Source organism: Zalophus californianus, chromosome 16, assembly GCF_009762305.2.
Source record: "Zalophus californianus isolate mZalCal1 chromosome 16, mZalCal1.pri.v2, whole genome shotgun sequence".
In the NCBI taxonomy this organism is placed as follows: domain Eukaryota; kingdom Metazoa; phylum Chordata; class Mammalia; order Carnivora; family Otariidae; genus Zalophus; species Zalophus californianus.
In genome coordinates this window covers 16,232,441-16,247,077 of record NC_045610.1, presented here as the reverse complement: position 1 = coordinate 16,247,077, position 14,637 = coordinate 16,232,441, and the positions used below count along the sequence as shown (strand labels likewise).

Below are 14,637 nucleotides of genomic sequence, written 5' to 3'. Positions count from 1 at the left end.
GGAGTCTGCTTCTCCCTCTCCCTGTGTGTGCAAGCTCTCTCTCTCTCGAATGAATAAATAAATCTTTTTTTTTAAAGATTTTATTTATTTGACAGAGAGAGACACAGTGAGAGAGGGAACACAAGCAGGGGGAGTGGGAGAGGGAGAAGCAGGCTTCCCGCGGAGCAGGGAGCCCGATGCGGGGCTCGATCCCAGGACCCTGGGACCATGACCTGAGCCGAAGACAGACGCTTAACGACTGAGCCACCCAGGCGCCCTAAATCTTTTTTTTAAAGTGATGCTTTCTGTGTGTTTTATACTAAGTTTGTCCCTGCAGTGGCATAGAATTTTGGCACAACACTCTAAGACTTAACTCAGAATTTGCCTTTTGTCATAGGGTTCTTGCATTTTTTTTTAAAGATCATTTATTTATTTGACAGAGAGAGAGAGTGCACGCACAAGCAGGGGGAGTGGCAGGCAGAGGGAGAGGGAGAAGTAGGCTCCCCACAGAGCAGGGGGAGCCCGATGTGGGATTTGATCCCAGGACCCCGGGATCACGACCTGAGCTGAATGCGGTTGCTTAACCAACTGAGCCACCAGGTGACTGGGTTCTTGCTTGTTTAAAGGCAGGCCTCAATTCAGAGATCCTCCTTGTGAAATGAGCAGGAATATTAGGTGGAAACTAAGAAAGTGGATATAATTTTTAGAGATTGCCAATCCGCTCTTGGTTTCCACCTCCACCTGTTTTTCTTGTTCTATCCTAGACAAAATGAGAACGTTAGGCATGAAAATTTATGTTTGTGCCAAAATCTTGCGATTCATTGAAGTTTTTTTTTTAAAGATTTTATTTATTTATTTGACAGAGAAAGACACAGCGAGAGAGGGAACACAAGCAGGGGGGAGTGGGAGAGGGAGAAGCAGTCTTCCCACTGAGCAGGGAACCCAATGCGGGGTTTGATCCCAGGACCCTGGGATCGTGACCTGAGCCGAAGGCAGACGCTTAACGACTGAGCCACCCAGGCGCCCCGAGATTATATTGAAGTTTAAATGAACTCTTGTAAAGCGTGCCATGATTTGTGTGTGTGGAAAGCCGCTATAAAATAACAGAAATACTCTGCCTGCCAGTAACTCAACATATTGGGCTCTGGCAGATCTCGTTTTTTTTTTCCCTCTCTCCATTAGATGGCGGTAGATGCCCAAGAAATGACTTCCAAAGGCACGGTGGAGGGCGGTGAGAGGGGCGTTTTTTCCTTTCACCAGGTTGTTAGCTGAGCACACACACTGAAGGTCCTCTACTGAGGGTTGGCAGGGTATGCATTTTATTTTTTCGTGTGTGTGTGTGTGTGTGTGTGTGTGTGTGTGTGTGTGTGTGTGTGAGAGAGGCGGGAAGGCTTGCCACAGGCCACCTGTTCAAGCTAAGCACGGGGGAGCATCTTGCCAGCTGGCAAAAAAAAAAAAAAAAAAATTCCTAGAATTTTTCTTAACTATCATCCGACTTGATAGAAGCTATGGAACCGATTCAGAAGTGCAACCAGCATTGATTGAAAGATACTGCGGCATCTGTTGTCTACACTTCTGGAGATGGAACGGAGCCACTCGCTGGAGGGGAATGGCCTCTGCGACCTGTTGCCTGAACCCCCCCCAGTGCGACCTGTGATCCACTTCCAAGGATTGTGGACTCTCTCACGTGTGCCTAGCCCCAGATCAGAAGCTACCCGAGAAATAAAAGCGGGGGCGTCCTCCGGTTCTCTTATAGTACACAGAAACATACACAAAACACACGGTAGAGAAATTAGTGCAAGCAAGACCCAGCCTGATGAAGTGGTAATTGTGTATGAAGATGCTAAGTCCTGTAAGCATTCCAAGAGGCCAGTGGGGTACGAAATGGCCGATTAGGCTTTGGAGAGAGAGAGAAAGAGCACAAGCGAGCGAGCACTCGGGTGGGGGGACTGTGGGAATGTTTGGGGAAGTCCGGAGAGAATTGAAAGTTCGGAAGGGTGGAGGCCAAGTCCAGCTCCGCGAGGACTGCAGCTCAAAGACGCCAGCTCGGAGGACCCCTCTTCTGGCTGCACTTAGCTGGGGGAAAGCCCTCCGAGTGGGGCGTTTCCGGCCAGCTTTCTCGCCAGGGCTCTTTCCCGAGCAATCCCGCGGCGCCGTGGAAGCCCTTCCCTGCTCGCCAGCAGCCGCAGATTCAGGCCCAGCGGCGCGGCCCGGGACAGCCACGGAGGGGGCGTGGCGAGGGCAGCCCGGAGGGGGCGTGGCGTGGGCGGGCCCGGGTGGGCGGGCCTCTCCCCTGCCCCGCGCCCGCCGCTGCCGCCGCCGCAGCTGCCGCCGCCGCTACCGCCGCTGCCGCCTCCGCCCGCCTCGCGGACCGAGGGAGCGGGGTCGCCGCCGCCTGCCCGCCCGCGTGCCCGGGGCTGCGGTGGCCAGGATGTCGGGCTTCCTGGAGGAGCTGCTCGGCGAGAAGCTGGTAACTGGCGGCGGCGAGGAGGTGGACGTGCATTCGCTGGGCGCCCGCGGCATCTCGCTGCTCGGGCTCTACTTCGGCTGCAGCCTGAGCGCCCCCTGCGCGCAGCTCAGCGGCAGCCTGGCCGCCTTCTACGGCCGCCTGCGGGGGGACGCGGCGGCCGGGCCGGGGGCCGGGGCCGGGCCGGGGCCGGGGGCCGGGGCGGCCGCGGAGCCCGAGCCGCGGCGCCGCCTGGAGATCGTCTTCGTGTCCTCGGACCAGGACCAGCGGCAGTGGCAGGACTTCGTGCGGGACATGCCGTGGCTGGCGCTGCCCTACAAGGAGAAGCACAGGAAGGTGAGCGGCGCGGGCCTCGTCGGCGCCCCCCGCCTGGGTGCGCAGCCCGTGAGTTGGGGGGAGCGGGGTCCTCGCCGGCCCCGCCCGCACCCCTCGCAGCCCCTCGGCCCGGCGGCTCCTGTATCTTGGCAGGCACTTCCCCTCGTGTCCCTCAGTGTCTCCTTCCTCTGTGTTATGCCCGCCCCGGTCGGAGGACCCGCCGTGTTGGGGCTCCCGCGGCAACTTGTCGGTGCGGGCGCCAGGCCGCGCCCGTGGGGGAAGTTTGACACGCTCCGGCCCCCGACCCCAGCTTTCGGCCCGAGGAGTCGAGAGCCAGGTCCCCACGCGCTGGGAGCCTCGCACAGGGAGCGGCCGCGCTGGGGGGTCCCGACCCCGTGACCCCCGCTCCGGGCCAGAGGCGCGCGGAGGAGCTGCTTCCTTCCCTCAGCCGCCAGACTCCCGGCGGATACCTGTAGTGGGTGGGGGAGGCGCTCGCCCCCTACCCATAATGCCCAGACCAGGAAGTTTCCTCTCTCCGAGAGAAATCTGCTTTTCAGGGGACCCCTTCTCTCCTCCCACCCTGTGACCCGGGACTCGGAGGCCAGGCCGCCCCACGCCCTGGAGAGGCAGCCTCTGACCGTGGCTTTGGGTGAGAAGGGCGCTCACTCCTCTCCCCTTCTCCGTCCCTCCGCCCCCACGGGCTCGACTAGTGGCCACCGGGGAGCTTTTCATTGTCTGCCTGTCCAGCAGTCCTCCCCAGATGCCTCCCAGGCACAGGAAGAGACCCGTCCTTGCAGCTCTTAGTTGCTGGGTCGGGGTTGTCTTGGCACACTTGGAATTAAATGCTGAACTTAGGTGCAGATTAAGTGGAGAAACGAGGATTTGGGGAAATCTATACTTCGCTGTCAACTTCTCCTTCCTGCCAGTTTGCTGCTGAAATTAGTTTGGGTTTTCGAGTGTGTCTGTTGGATGAAGATGTCTGTTTTAAGAAAACGAATTCGGGAAATTTTGTCATAAATCCAAACAGGACAAGTTTTGGAGCGCTCTTGCTTAATTGGTATGCCTGATGAAACGTATGAATCTAGCCCCTTCCCTTTCAGGAGAGAATCTTAGTTTATGGAGTGAATAGCAGAAGGGCTGTTCTGGGGGCTTTTAGGTGCCTCTAGGGAGGATGGTAAGGGCATGTGTTTCTTTTATGTGTAGGGAGTCTTGTTGAGAAGTATGATTTAGATTTAGTAAGAGCAAAAGGCTGATACTGTGACCCCAGATGTCTCCAGTAAATCATCCATCCCCAAGCAGTATAAGCTACAGACTTGGGATTTAAAGTATGAAATACAGTTTAACAAATACAGTTTGTAAATTTAACATTGGAAAAACATGGGCTCGCTAACCACACGGAGGCCAAACTTGGCATTTTAACCACTTTTTAGGTGATTTTGCTCATATTTGATTTATATACTTGATAGTGCGTGGATGTGAATGGCCAGTCCTTTTTTGCTTCAAAAATATGGGAATTCTTTGTTTTCCTTGGTGGTGTTTTATGATTCTTTTAGGGAGGAATAATGTTCAGAAAGTGATTTACCAAAAAACATCTTCATTGTGGTGGCAAATTTCTATTGTAGACCAGTGTGTTTAAAATAATGCCCTTATTGGGCAATACAAAGGATTTCTAGCTTTTGCAAACGTATAATGATGGTAAAATGTTACAGACCTAAGGCCTATTGTGTTTTTCACAGTGGACGAAAGAAATTTGCTGGATGGTAAAAACGTGGAGCAAATTGAGATGTTTTGCAAATGCTTAAAGCTTTTTCTTGGAAAAGGAGAATACTTCATGTGATATACGCCGTGCTTGGTTCTCTCTGCCCTGGCTGGTCCCTTTGCACACACACAAAAAAGTGGTCTGTGGCCCTAGTCTGGACCTGCTCATTCCACCAGGATGAGAGTCTGGATGACACGGGGCAGACCCTCATCTGAAAATACAGTTCCGAATGCTCAACATGCCCAAATCATGGTGCCTAGCATGTTAAAAATGTATTTTTTTGCTCAGAGTTTTTCTGTCTCGCATCCAGTGGTTCACTTTGTTCTGTAAAATAAGTCCAGTTTTTGAGGATGTAGTTTCTGCTCCTGGATGCACACGAATAGGCAATTCAAGATCTGATCCCAGAAACATTCATCATGATATACCAGGTAAAAAGACTTCAGCTGTGTTTCTTGTGGAAAATATACTCTTAGAAATTACAAAAGCTAGGTACTCACTTTGACAGGAAGTATTTTATTCCTTGAAACCAAAGAGAATAAACAATTCCTTTTTTTTGTAATTTTGAGTTTTTGTCTGTCCTGTTTGAAATCGAGATGCGTAGAAGGAAGTCTGTGAGCTTGTGATGGCAACTTCATGATAAGAACAGTGAAAAAGGCCAGGGCATCCCCAGTTCAGGGTGCTGAGTGGGTGAACACTTATCTTCTTGCTTGATGGACCATGTTGTCTCACCAACTATAAAAATAGTTTCAAAGAATAGAATTTGTTTTACACTGAGGGGCAACCAGAGTTCCAGATTACTAATTTTTTTAAAGTTCTCATTAACATTTGTTCTTTACAACCATTCATATACTTCTTCCCACTGGGATGACAAAGGATATGGTTCTAATTAGTTATTGGCTGGCATTACTCTAAAGAAAATTGAAAAATTATGGTGGGGAAAGAAAATGCTGTGTGGTATTTTTTTTTTTTTATTAATTTCCCCTTTATGTAGTAAGAAAGTCTGGGGATGACCATATATGTTATGCTTGGGTTTTGCCTGGCCCTGCTCACCTTGATTGGAGCTGTGAGAAAACAGCGAATAAAAGGAGTCCAGCATCTTTAAAAAAAAAAATCCCAATGAAAGGTTGTCCTGTTTCTACTTGCTTTTGTGGTGGGTGCAAAAATAATTGAAGCTTCATATTTTTTCGCTTCCAAGCACACCCATATAAATAGCTGTATAGAAATTGTAATTAGATGATAATAGAACTTTGAGTGCCTTTATAAGAGCAGTTTTGTCAGAAAACATATAATCTTGAAGTTAAGGTAGTTAGACTTGTTTTAATAAGTAGGTTTGCTTTTTGTTTTGTCAGTAGACATTTTTCAGATTTCTGGAGAGAGAGAATGGGATGAATAGTTGGAAAGTTTAGGGATTTGATCTATTCCTTCAGATGAGGCTAAGTTACTTAGGTGTCAGACTAGGAGAGTCGATCCCCAGGATCTATTTCAGCACAGATTTTGATTTTAAAGCCCACCAGACTCCGTTTTGCCTGGGCTTGGTGTCCGATGGACTGCATTTGGTCAGTGTGGGTACACTGACATCGAATGGTGCAGGACCACTGGTCTTGGACTGCACAGGTTTGCTGGGATCTGGCTTGGCCCCAGAACTTCCTGCCAGACAGAAAGGAAAAGAGAAAGTTGGGGCGGGAGAGCGGCACTCAGGAGGTATCCCTGAGGATCCCTGGTCTACCTGCTTCAGTCAGCGGAAGTGGAATCTTCCTGCTGCCCTGTGTGGGTTGCTTGCTCTGGGTGATGCTTTTGGGTCAGACTCAATCACCGACTTGGCCTAGAATTCACCAGGATCCCCTTGGCTCTTTGGAACGGGGCAAGATTTGGTACCAACCCAAACAGTCTTATAGCTCCATCTCTCCCAGCTCATCCTCCCTCAAATCCAGATACCCCAGCCACTAAGAATGATCACTATGACCCTGACAGACCATTTTGAAGGCGCTAAAAGCAGAAAAGCACAGCTTTGACAATTGGGGTTTTCCATCTTCTGCGAAAGGAGCCTGGACCATCCAGGACAGGCTCCCCCCATTCGTTGTGTTTCCAGGACTTGGATCTGTCGAATAAAAGACCACGGTTCAATTAAAGTAATAAGAGCAATTTTCCTTGAGAGGCTTTTTCCTTCTTCCGTTATTTCTAATGTATTTTTTTAATCTTTAATTTTTCTTCTCTGCGTAACGAAGACATCTAGTGTAGTAGTAGTAGTTAAAAATAGGGACTCTTGTCCGTCCGCCTGAGCTCGGATCCTGCCTCTGCCACTTGTTAGCTGTGGGGACCTTGAGCAAGTTCCCTACTTGTCTGTGCCACAGGTTCCTTATCTGTAAAGTGGAGATGTTAATAGCGTCTGCCTTGGCATGTAGCATGTGCTCAGTAAGTGCTAGCTGTTGTTCATAAATTATCATGAAATTCGGGAATTCCTTTCATAGCTTGAGCCTCTGGAATGTATCACATTACAGAATTGCAAAACTGTCATGATTTTTCTAACAAGTGAGTTTTATCAGCATACAGGAGGCTATGGTGAAGGGGTTGAAAGAATTGCCCTAGAAGACATTCTAATTGAGGAGAAAGACCTAGAAGAGTGAAACAATGAAAGCAAATGAATATTTAAAAAACACTGCTTCTTAAAGAACTGAGAGTTCTGAGATTTACTGAGCACCATACTCACACTTGCCAGTGAAACTTGAGACATCAGATCAATGAAGCCCTGACATGATAGAGGGTAACAACTTTAAGATGATGAGGCACCCTTCTTGAGAGAGATTAATTATGTACTTGGTGATCGTTTTGTGGTTTGCCAGAGCTATTAGGCACGTCTGCCGCTGAGCCTGCCTGCTTAAATCTGGGCAGCGTGAAGGTTGCCGGATTGCTGCTCTTTCAGCATGGGAAAGGGATGGTGCCCGCTGTCCGGAGCAGTGAAGACCTCACCCCCTAACGCAGCCACCTCCCTTCCTAGCTCTGGAATGTTGTCGGATAGGTTTGCTCAGACGTGTAGCCATTGTGGATTACTCTTCAGGCCTCAAGGTAGCGATTTAGTCCTGACTGGCTAGCTGTCCACAGCCCTTGCTGATTGATATGGGTTGGGATGTGAACCAGAGCACAAGAGGAAAGCTGTGGGTTTTGAGGTTAGGGTCATTGATTTCATTTACACTCTCTAGCCCCACTCCCCCTTTTATCACTGTTCCTTTTGGTTTGAGGCCTTGTTTTAATATCTGCACCAATTTGAGAAAGAAGGCTTTGTGTTATACATAGCTGGGGTGGGGGATGGACAAGTCCCTTGGTGTATGGTACGGGGGGGGGGGGGTGTCTTTTTTTTTTAATTTTTTTTTTATAGTACTTGGGACTCCAGAGCTCCAGCTAGCCCCATTCTGAATAGACTGGGCTCCTCAAGGCATGATTTCCTTTCAAGGGGGAGAGTATAAGCTTGGCATAGGATGTTTTCTTTCTTCACAAACTGAATTCCCAGCGGCGCTCAGTGCTAACCACCAGGGTGCTTAGTTTTCTGTATTTCAATAATTTACCATTCTGCTTATTCAGAGACACTCAACGAAAATGGCTATGAGTTCAGAATCTTTTTTTGCTGGTCCTGACTCTCCTGAGGCTCTTGCATTCTGTTGCTTTATACCTGGCCATTATTTTATTTTATTTTTATTTTTTTAAAGATTTTATTTACTTATTTATTTGAGAGAGAGAATGAGAGAGAGAGAGAGCATGAGAGGGGGGAGGGTCAGAGGGAGAAGCAGACTCCCCGCTGAGCAGGGAGCCGGATGCGGGACTGGATCCTGGGACTCCAGGATCATGACCTGAGCCGAAGGCAGTCGCCTAACCAACTGAGCCACCCAGGCGCCCCCTGGCCATTATTTTAAAAGGAAAGAAGAGTCCTGGAATCTCAGGAGCCATCCTTGCTTCTCCTGCACCCCTCACATCCAAATGGCACTGAGTCTTGGTGTTGATTTGATCTTTTTAAAGATTTTATTTATTTATTTGACGGAGAGAGACAGCAAGAGAGGGAACACAAGCAGGGGGAGTGGGAGAGGGAGAAACAGACTTCCCGCTGAGCAGGGAGCCCGGTGTAGGACTTAATCCCAGGACCCTGGGATCATGACCGGAGCCGAGGTCAGGCGCTTAACGACTGAGCCATGCAGGCGCCCCATGATTTGCTCACTTTAGTACCTCCCAACTCTCACTTCTTCTCACCATCCCTACCATCACTGCTTGACTTCAGGTTTCATCTGGACCACTGTGTACCCGGCATCTTCTCCTGGGGCTCCTTACTTCCAACTTTTTTTTTTTTTTAAAGATTTATTTATTAGAGAGAGAGAGAGAGAGGTGGCACGAGGGGAGGGGCAGAGGGAGAGGGAGCAGACTCTGCGCTGAGCATGGAGCCCGACATGGGGCTCAGTCCCACAACCCTGAGATTATGCTCCAAGCTAAAACCAAGAGTCGGACACCTAACCCACTGAGCCACCCAGGCGCTTCTCCTTGCTTCCAGTCTTGACCCCTGAAATGGTTCTCAGACCAGCTCCTCAAGCTGTCTGTAGTCAGTGGTCGATTTTATTTTGTTAATTTCCAATCAGTCACACCAATGCAAGTGGCCTTATTAAGGCATGACTCCTATCTGGGTTGAAGCACATGCAGCGCCCCACTAAGTTGACCTCACACAAAGCTGGTCTCTGTGCTATTCAACATGATGAGCCCATTGATCACAAACCTGGATGTTGCTGCAGTGTTGAGCTGCTATAAACGTTTCTCGAGTACTCCTCAGTTTTTGTACTTACCTTGTGGACCAGTAACAAACAGCTTATGGGCAAGCACTGGGTTGCAGACCCACCTTGAGCAGCACTGCCCTAGACTGTTTCCAGAATGGGCAAGTCCAGAATCACAACTCTGATCATGTTATTCTCCTGCTTAAGAATTCTTTAGTAGTTCTTCATAGCTTTCGGGGTCAAGTCCAAATTCTAGAGCATGGTCCTTGATTGTTCTGTCTCCTCTCTCACCTGCTCAGTGTTCTCTCTCCTCCCAATTGGCTGAGTTTGGAACTTTAAACTCAGTCCTGGTTTCCCTGTCTCCGTAACAAGCTTTCCTGTCTCTTTTCCCTCTAGGTGAGATGATTCTGTGGGCTTCCATAGATCTTGTGCACAAATATCCTAGCACTTAGGTTGTTTTTTGTTTGTTTCGTTTGTTTTTATTTATTTTTAAGATTTTATTTGAGAGAGAGGGAGAGAGCAAGAGAGAGCATGAACAGGGGTGGGGGAAGGGGCAGAGAGAGAGGGAGAAGGGGCTTCCTGCTGATCATGACCATGACCATGACCATGACCATGACCAGAGCCTAACTGACTGAGCCACCCAGTCACCCCTGTTTTGTTTTGTTTTGTTTTGTTTTTCCGTTTAGACCGTAAGCTCCTTGAGGACAGAAACCCACCAAAGGGAGGGGAAGATAATCAGTTCTTAGGTGCTGAGACATGGGCAATGTGATCACAGAAAACAGGCATTTGACTTTAGATTGGGAACGTGAAAACATGGTAGTTTCCACATCGTGTAAGTGGAAATGTACGCTTTCACTATTACAGAGCTTGATTTTAACATTTAATATTAGAGTTGGGGCCTTAATTGAATTGTATAAATTGTATATATCCACAGTATATGGTGTTTTTGTTTGTTTTTGTTTCTTCATGAGTGCTTTAAAGAGCACTTAACAAGCAAATAGACGTGTAACTCTATTGCCCTGTAATTCTGTGCTCAAAAATAGGAAAAGACTCTACACTGTGCTTTTGAAATGTCAAAAATCTTAGGCCATTAAAATAGTCTTCTATCTGCAGACTTACATCCAATGCTTTTATATTTCATAGTTTGTGTTTCTCAAGAATCTTTCTTCCAAGGAACTCAAAATGCATGCCTATTTTATCTTCCAGCAACTAGTAATCAGTAGATATTAAACGTTTTAACTTTTCAAAGTATGTTCGAGTTGGAGAATTGAAGCAAAGAGAACCGATTATTAGATTAGGGTCACAGTGTCGGATGAAAGGGGCTCGGCTGAACTCCCTTAAATTCACCTCGGTCCTTTCTGTTCGTGAAATGTGACTTACAAAACGTTCACATCAAACATTCTCCATGGAAGAGGAGGGAGCTGAAAGTTCTCTTTTCAACAAATGGCTTTTGGTGTGGATTCACTCTCGATATGCATAGAAGACCCTGTAATAAGATAGAAGTAGTTTGAACTGCTGAAAGCATTTGCCTAGAAGACGGGAAAGCCAGAAGTTTTCTGCTGCTGCCTTTCGGTGGTGGTGGTTTCTAAGGACCTTTTAATGATTTGGCTTTTTTTAGATCAGCCAGTGAAGTGCCCCCAACTCCCCTTCATCCTCTGCAAAGCCTGCGGGCTGCTACAGTGCTTTTGTTCAGAGACAGAATTGAACTTCAGGTATCCTGCCGAGATCCTAGGACTAAATCAGTCCTCCCTTTTATGAGGTTTTCAGAAACTGCTGTTCTAACTTCCAGTAAAATCTCAAACATGTGCTTTCTGCTTTATGACAAGTAAGAAGTATAGTAATTGAAAGTTGCTTGAGTGCTGTTATTCCGAGTGAAACCCTGTAATGGAAACTTTTGTTCTGTGGCATCATGATTAAAAGCAAACATAAATTTTCTGCCGCTTGCTGGTCATAACTCTTGGACCAGATATACAGTGTATTTTTGTATGAACTATACTTAAGAAAATCCTTTTGAAAAAACCATTTATGCTTAAAATCCAGCGTTCCTTTCTGTTACATCTATCACCTACTCCCCATTGTATTATTTCAATGCAGACACCAGTCACAGGTAAATTCAAGTAATATTTCTACAGTTAAGAATGCTTTTATCTCAGATCCTTGTTGAATAATCGTAAAACAGGTGTGGTGCGTTTTGCTCTTCTAGGGATAGGGTTTCCCTCTTTGTTTTCCTACGAGAATTTTATCCAGATGAATCGGTTGTATAGTTTTTGTCTTTTTTTTGGTCAGTATGGCCAGGGATAAAAATCTGAATGGATGTAGTCTGCTTAAAATCAGAAGATGTTGCCTTTTATCCCCTTTAAATGTGATCAGGTCAAGACAGTTTTCTTTTGATCCTGGTGGCTCACAGCACAGCTGCCTCATCTGTTAGTCATTTTTCAGGGTTTGATGTGAAATATACAGATTGGGCAGAACAACCTGTGATGGGGAAAAAATCACAGTGTTACCCTCTGAGCTCTGAATGATCTTGAATGTAGCATTTTCTCCGCTTTGGGCCCCGGGCTTGGCCTGCAGCTTAAAAAAGCGTTTATACCCACGGATCTTCACAAATTCTCCCTTATTAGGAGCGAACGTTTAGAATCTTTCGCACAGTGGGTAAGAGTATGGGCTCTGGGTCTGGGTTTCCCGGTTTGAATCACACCTATGTCACTCTTGAGCAATGTGATTTTGGTGCAAGCTACCTGACTTGTGTGTCTCTAGGTCCTGGTCATTAAAATGGAGATAGTAGTATCCACCTTATAGGGTTGTCGTTAAGAGTTAAATGAGTTAATATCCGAAAAGTATTTAAAACAGTGCCAAGTGCATAGTAAATGCCTTTTAAAGGTTTACCCCAGGCGCTTGGATATTTCAGTCCCTATGTTATGGCTATTCAGATTGCAGGAGAGAAAAATTCTCAGCGTTTATTTCTTTGTATCACTCCTACCCTCAGCATTCTCTTACGCTTAGCACCTAGACTCTTTGCATCTAGTGGCCCGTCATGTAATCTTGCTTCTCCTCTGTTTCTTACTAAGACAGCGATAATTACTGGTCCGTTGTTGATTTGATGACACATTAATGTCTTTGGTTATGGGTAGGATTCTAGACCATCTCTTTGACTGCTTGCTCAGTTTTCCTGAGCAGATGCCAATTTCACTTTTGAGCCGGGAGGGGGGTAGCGGAGTCTGATCTCTGTCGATTTCTCCCTGCCATTTATTTATTTTTTGACTCTTATGGAAAACTTCAAACATCACACTGGTAGGGAAAATAGCACAGTGAGCCCCTATGTACCCAGCCCCCAGATGGAAGTATCACCAACTCACGTACACCCTCTCTCTGTCCCCTTCATTGGATTACTTTGAAGCGGCTCCCAGGCAATGTAGCATTTCCTTCATAAACATTTCACTAAGTACCTCTTTTAAAAAAATCACAGTATTGGGGTACCTGGGTGGCTCAGTCGTTAAGCGTCTGCCTTCCGCTCAGGTCATGGTCCCAGGGTCCTGGGATCAAGCCACGCATCGGGCTCCCAGCTCCGCGGGAAGCCTGCTTCTCCCTCTCCCACTCCCCCTGCTTGTGTTCCCTCTCTCGCTGTGTCTCTCTCTGTCAAATAAATAAAATCTTTAAAAAAAAAAAATCACAATATCATATCATACCTTAAAAAAAATCTAGTAATTCCTTAATATCGGCAAATACAAGTCAGTATTCAAATTTCTCTGATCATCTCATAATTTTTTTTTACAGTTATTTGTTTGAATCCAGGTAAGTTCTACACATTGCATTTGGTAGCTCTGTCTCTAAAGTCTCCTTAAACCTTAAGTTTCTCCTTCCACTTAAATTTTCTCTGGGTCTGCCCTCTTGCCACATTCCCAACCCCTTCTTATCCATATTTCCCCCCTTAATCTATAAAGGTCTATAGAATATTGACTCTTGGGTTCACAAGTATCCTAGGCTGTTGTCGCTGAGAAGTCCAGGTATTGATCACCTTGTAGGTCCGGGTGGCTCAAATGCAGTTTTCTAGACGGGCTGCCCTTCTCCATCTGTCCACTCTGCTTCTCTCTGTGGGGGCCCTGACCTCCAGCAGGCTGCTCTCATACTGACGTGAGGGCCACCACAGCTCTGGGTTTGCTTCCTGTCCTCTCAGAACCCCAGCAGAAGGAGGCCAGCTTGGTCACCCTCCCGTCCCAGGACCAGTCACTATAGCCAGGGTATGTAATATTCTGATTGGCCAAGCCTAAGTCATATCCACACCTGTATAGCGGGAGGGTGAGGTCACAAACCAAGTGGACTGAGCATCAGGAAAGTGGTGGGAGGGGCTTACCAAGGAAAATGAGAGTGTGTTACCAGAGGGAGGGGACAAGAATGAACTGTAGAAGCCCACTCGAGTCATCTGTGCTAACCCCATGGCAGTGTGCCTGGCAAGTGGTCAGCCTCTGTTGGAGCATTTCTAGTGACCATGAAGTACCATCTCCTTAGAAGGCCATTCTGACATCAGCCATTCTCTCCTAGGGGATTGGCCAGCCCATAAAGGACTGTAGACAACTCTTCTCTCTCTGAAATGGAAGATTCTTTTGGTCCTTTGGCCATTTCTCATATGAAATGGGTTCAGATTTCATTCCAATCCTGGCCATTTGTATCTGAGCCCTGTCCAAGATTGTCTGGGACCTCTCTTAAAGAGTCCCCAAACCTGAACACAGACACCAGGGTGGTCTGCCCTAAGCACAAAGGGTCAGCTTATTACCTCCTTTGTTGTAGATATTATCTAAACTTACATCATCATAGTTTGAGATTGCATTAGCTTTTCTGACTATCACATTACACTGGGTTGACTCACTGACCTTTTTGTCAACCAGAACTCCAAAGTTTTTTCATCAGTTTTATACCTGAACAAATGAGAACACAGTCCCAAATCTAACAGTTATCCTCAAGAATAAGTTTACTTAGGTGCGCCTGGGTGGCTCAGTTGGTTAAGCATCTGCCTTTGGCTCAGGTCATGATTCCGGGGTCCTGGGATCGAGCCCCAAGGTGAGCTCCCTGCTCAGCGGGGGGTCTGCTTCTCCCTCTCCCTCTGCCCCTCCTCCCTGCTTGTGTTCTCTCTCTTTCTCTCTCAAATAAATAAATAAACTTTTATTTTTTTAAAGATTTTATTCATTTATTTGACAGAGACACAGTGAGAGAGAACACAAGCAGGGGGAGAGGGAGAAGCAGGCTTCTCGCTGAGCTGGGAGCCCGGTGTAGAGCTTGATCCCAGGACCCTGGGACCATGACCTGAGCCGAAGGCAGACACTTAATGCCTGAGCCACCCAGGCGCCCCATAAATAAATTTGTAAAGAAAGAATAAG

The 14,637-nt window shown here is 47.3% G+C and overlaps 1 protein-coding gene across 4 annotated transcripts in view; it reads left to right on the top strand.

Moving 5' to 3' along the window:
• Positions 1 to 2,299: 2,299 nt before the first annotated feature.
• Positions 2,300 to 14,637, top strand: part of NXN (nucleoredoxin) — a 147,176-nt gene continuing 134,838 nt past the window's right edge. For all 4 annotated transcript variants that reach the window (XR_004819672.1, XR_004819671.1, XM_035724457.1 and 1 more), the window contains exon 1: positions 2,300 to 2,782. Coding sequence is in view for 2 of the 4 variants with exons in the window: in XM_035724457.1 (XP_035580350.1) it covers positions 2,411 to 2,782 (372 nt within the window). In the remaining 2 variants the exon portion in view is untranslated. The remainder of the gene's footprint in view (positions 2,783 to 14,637) is intronic.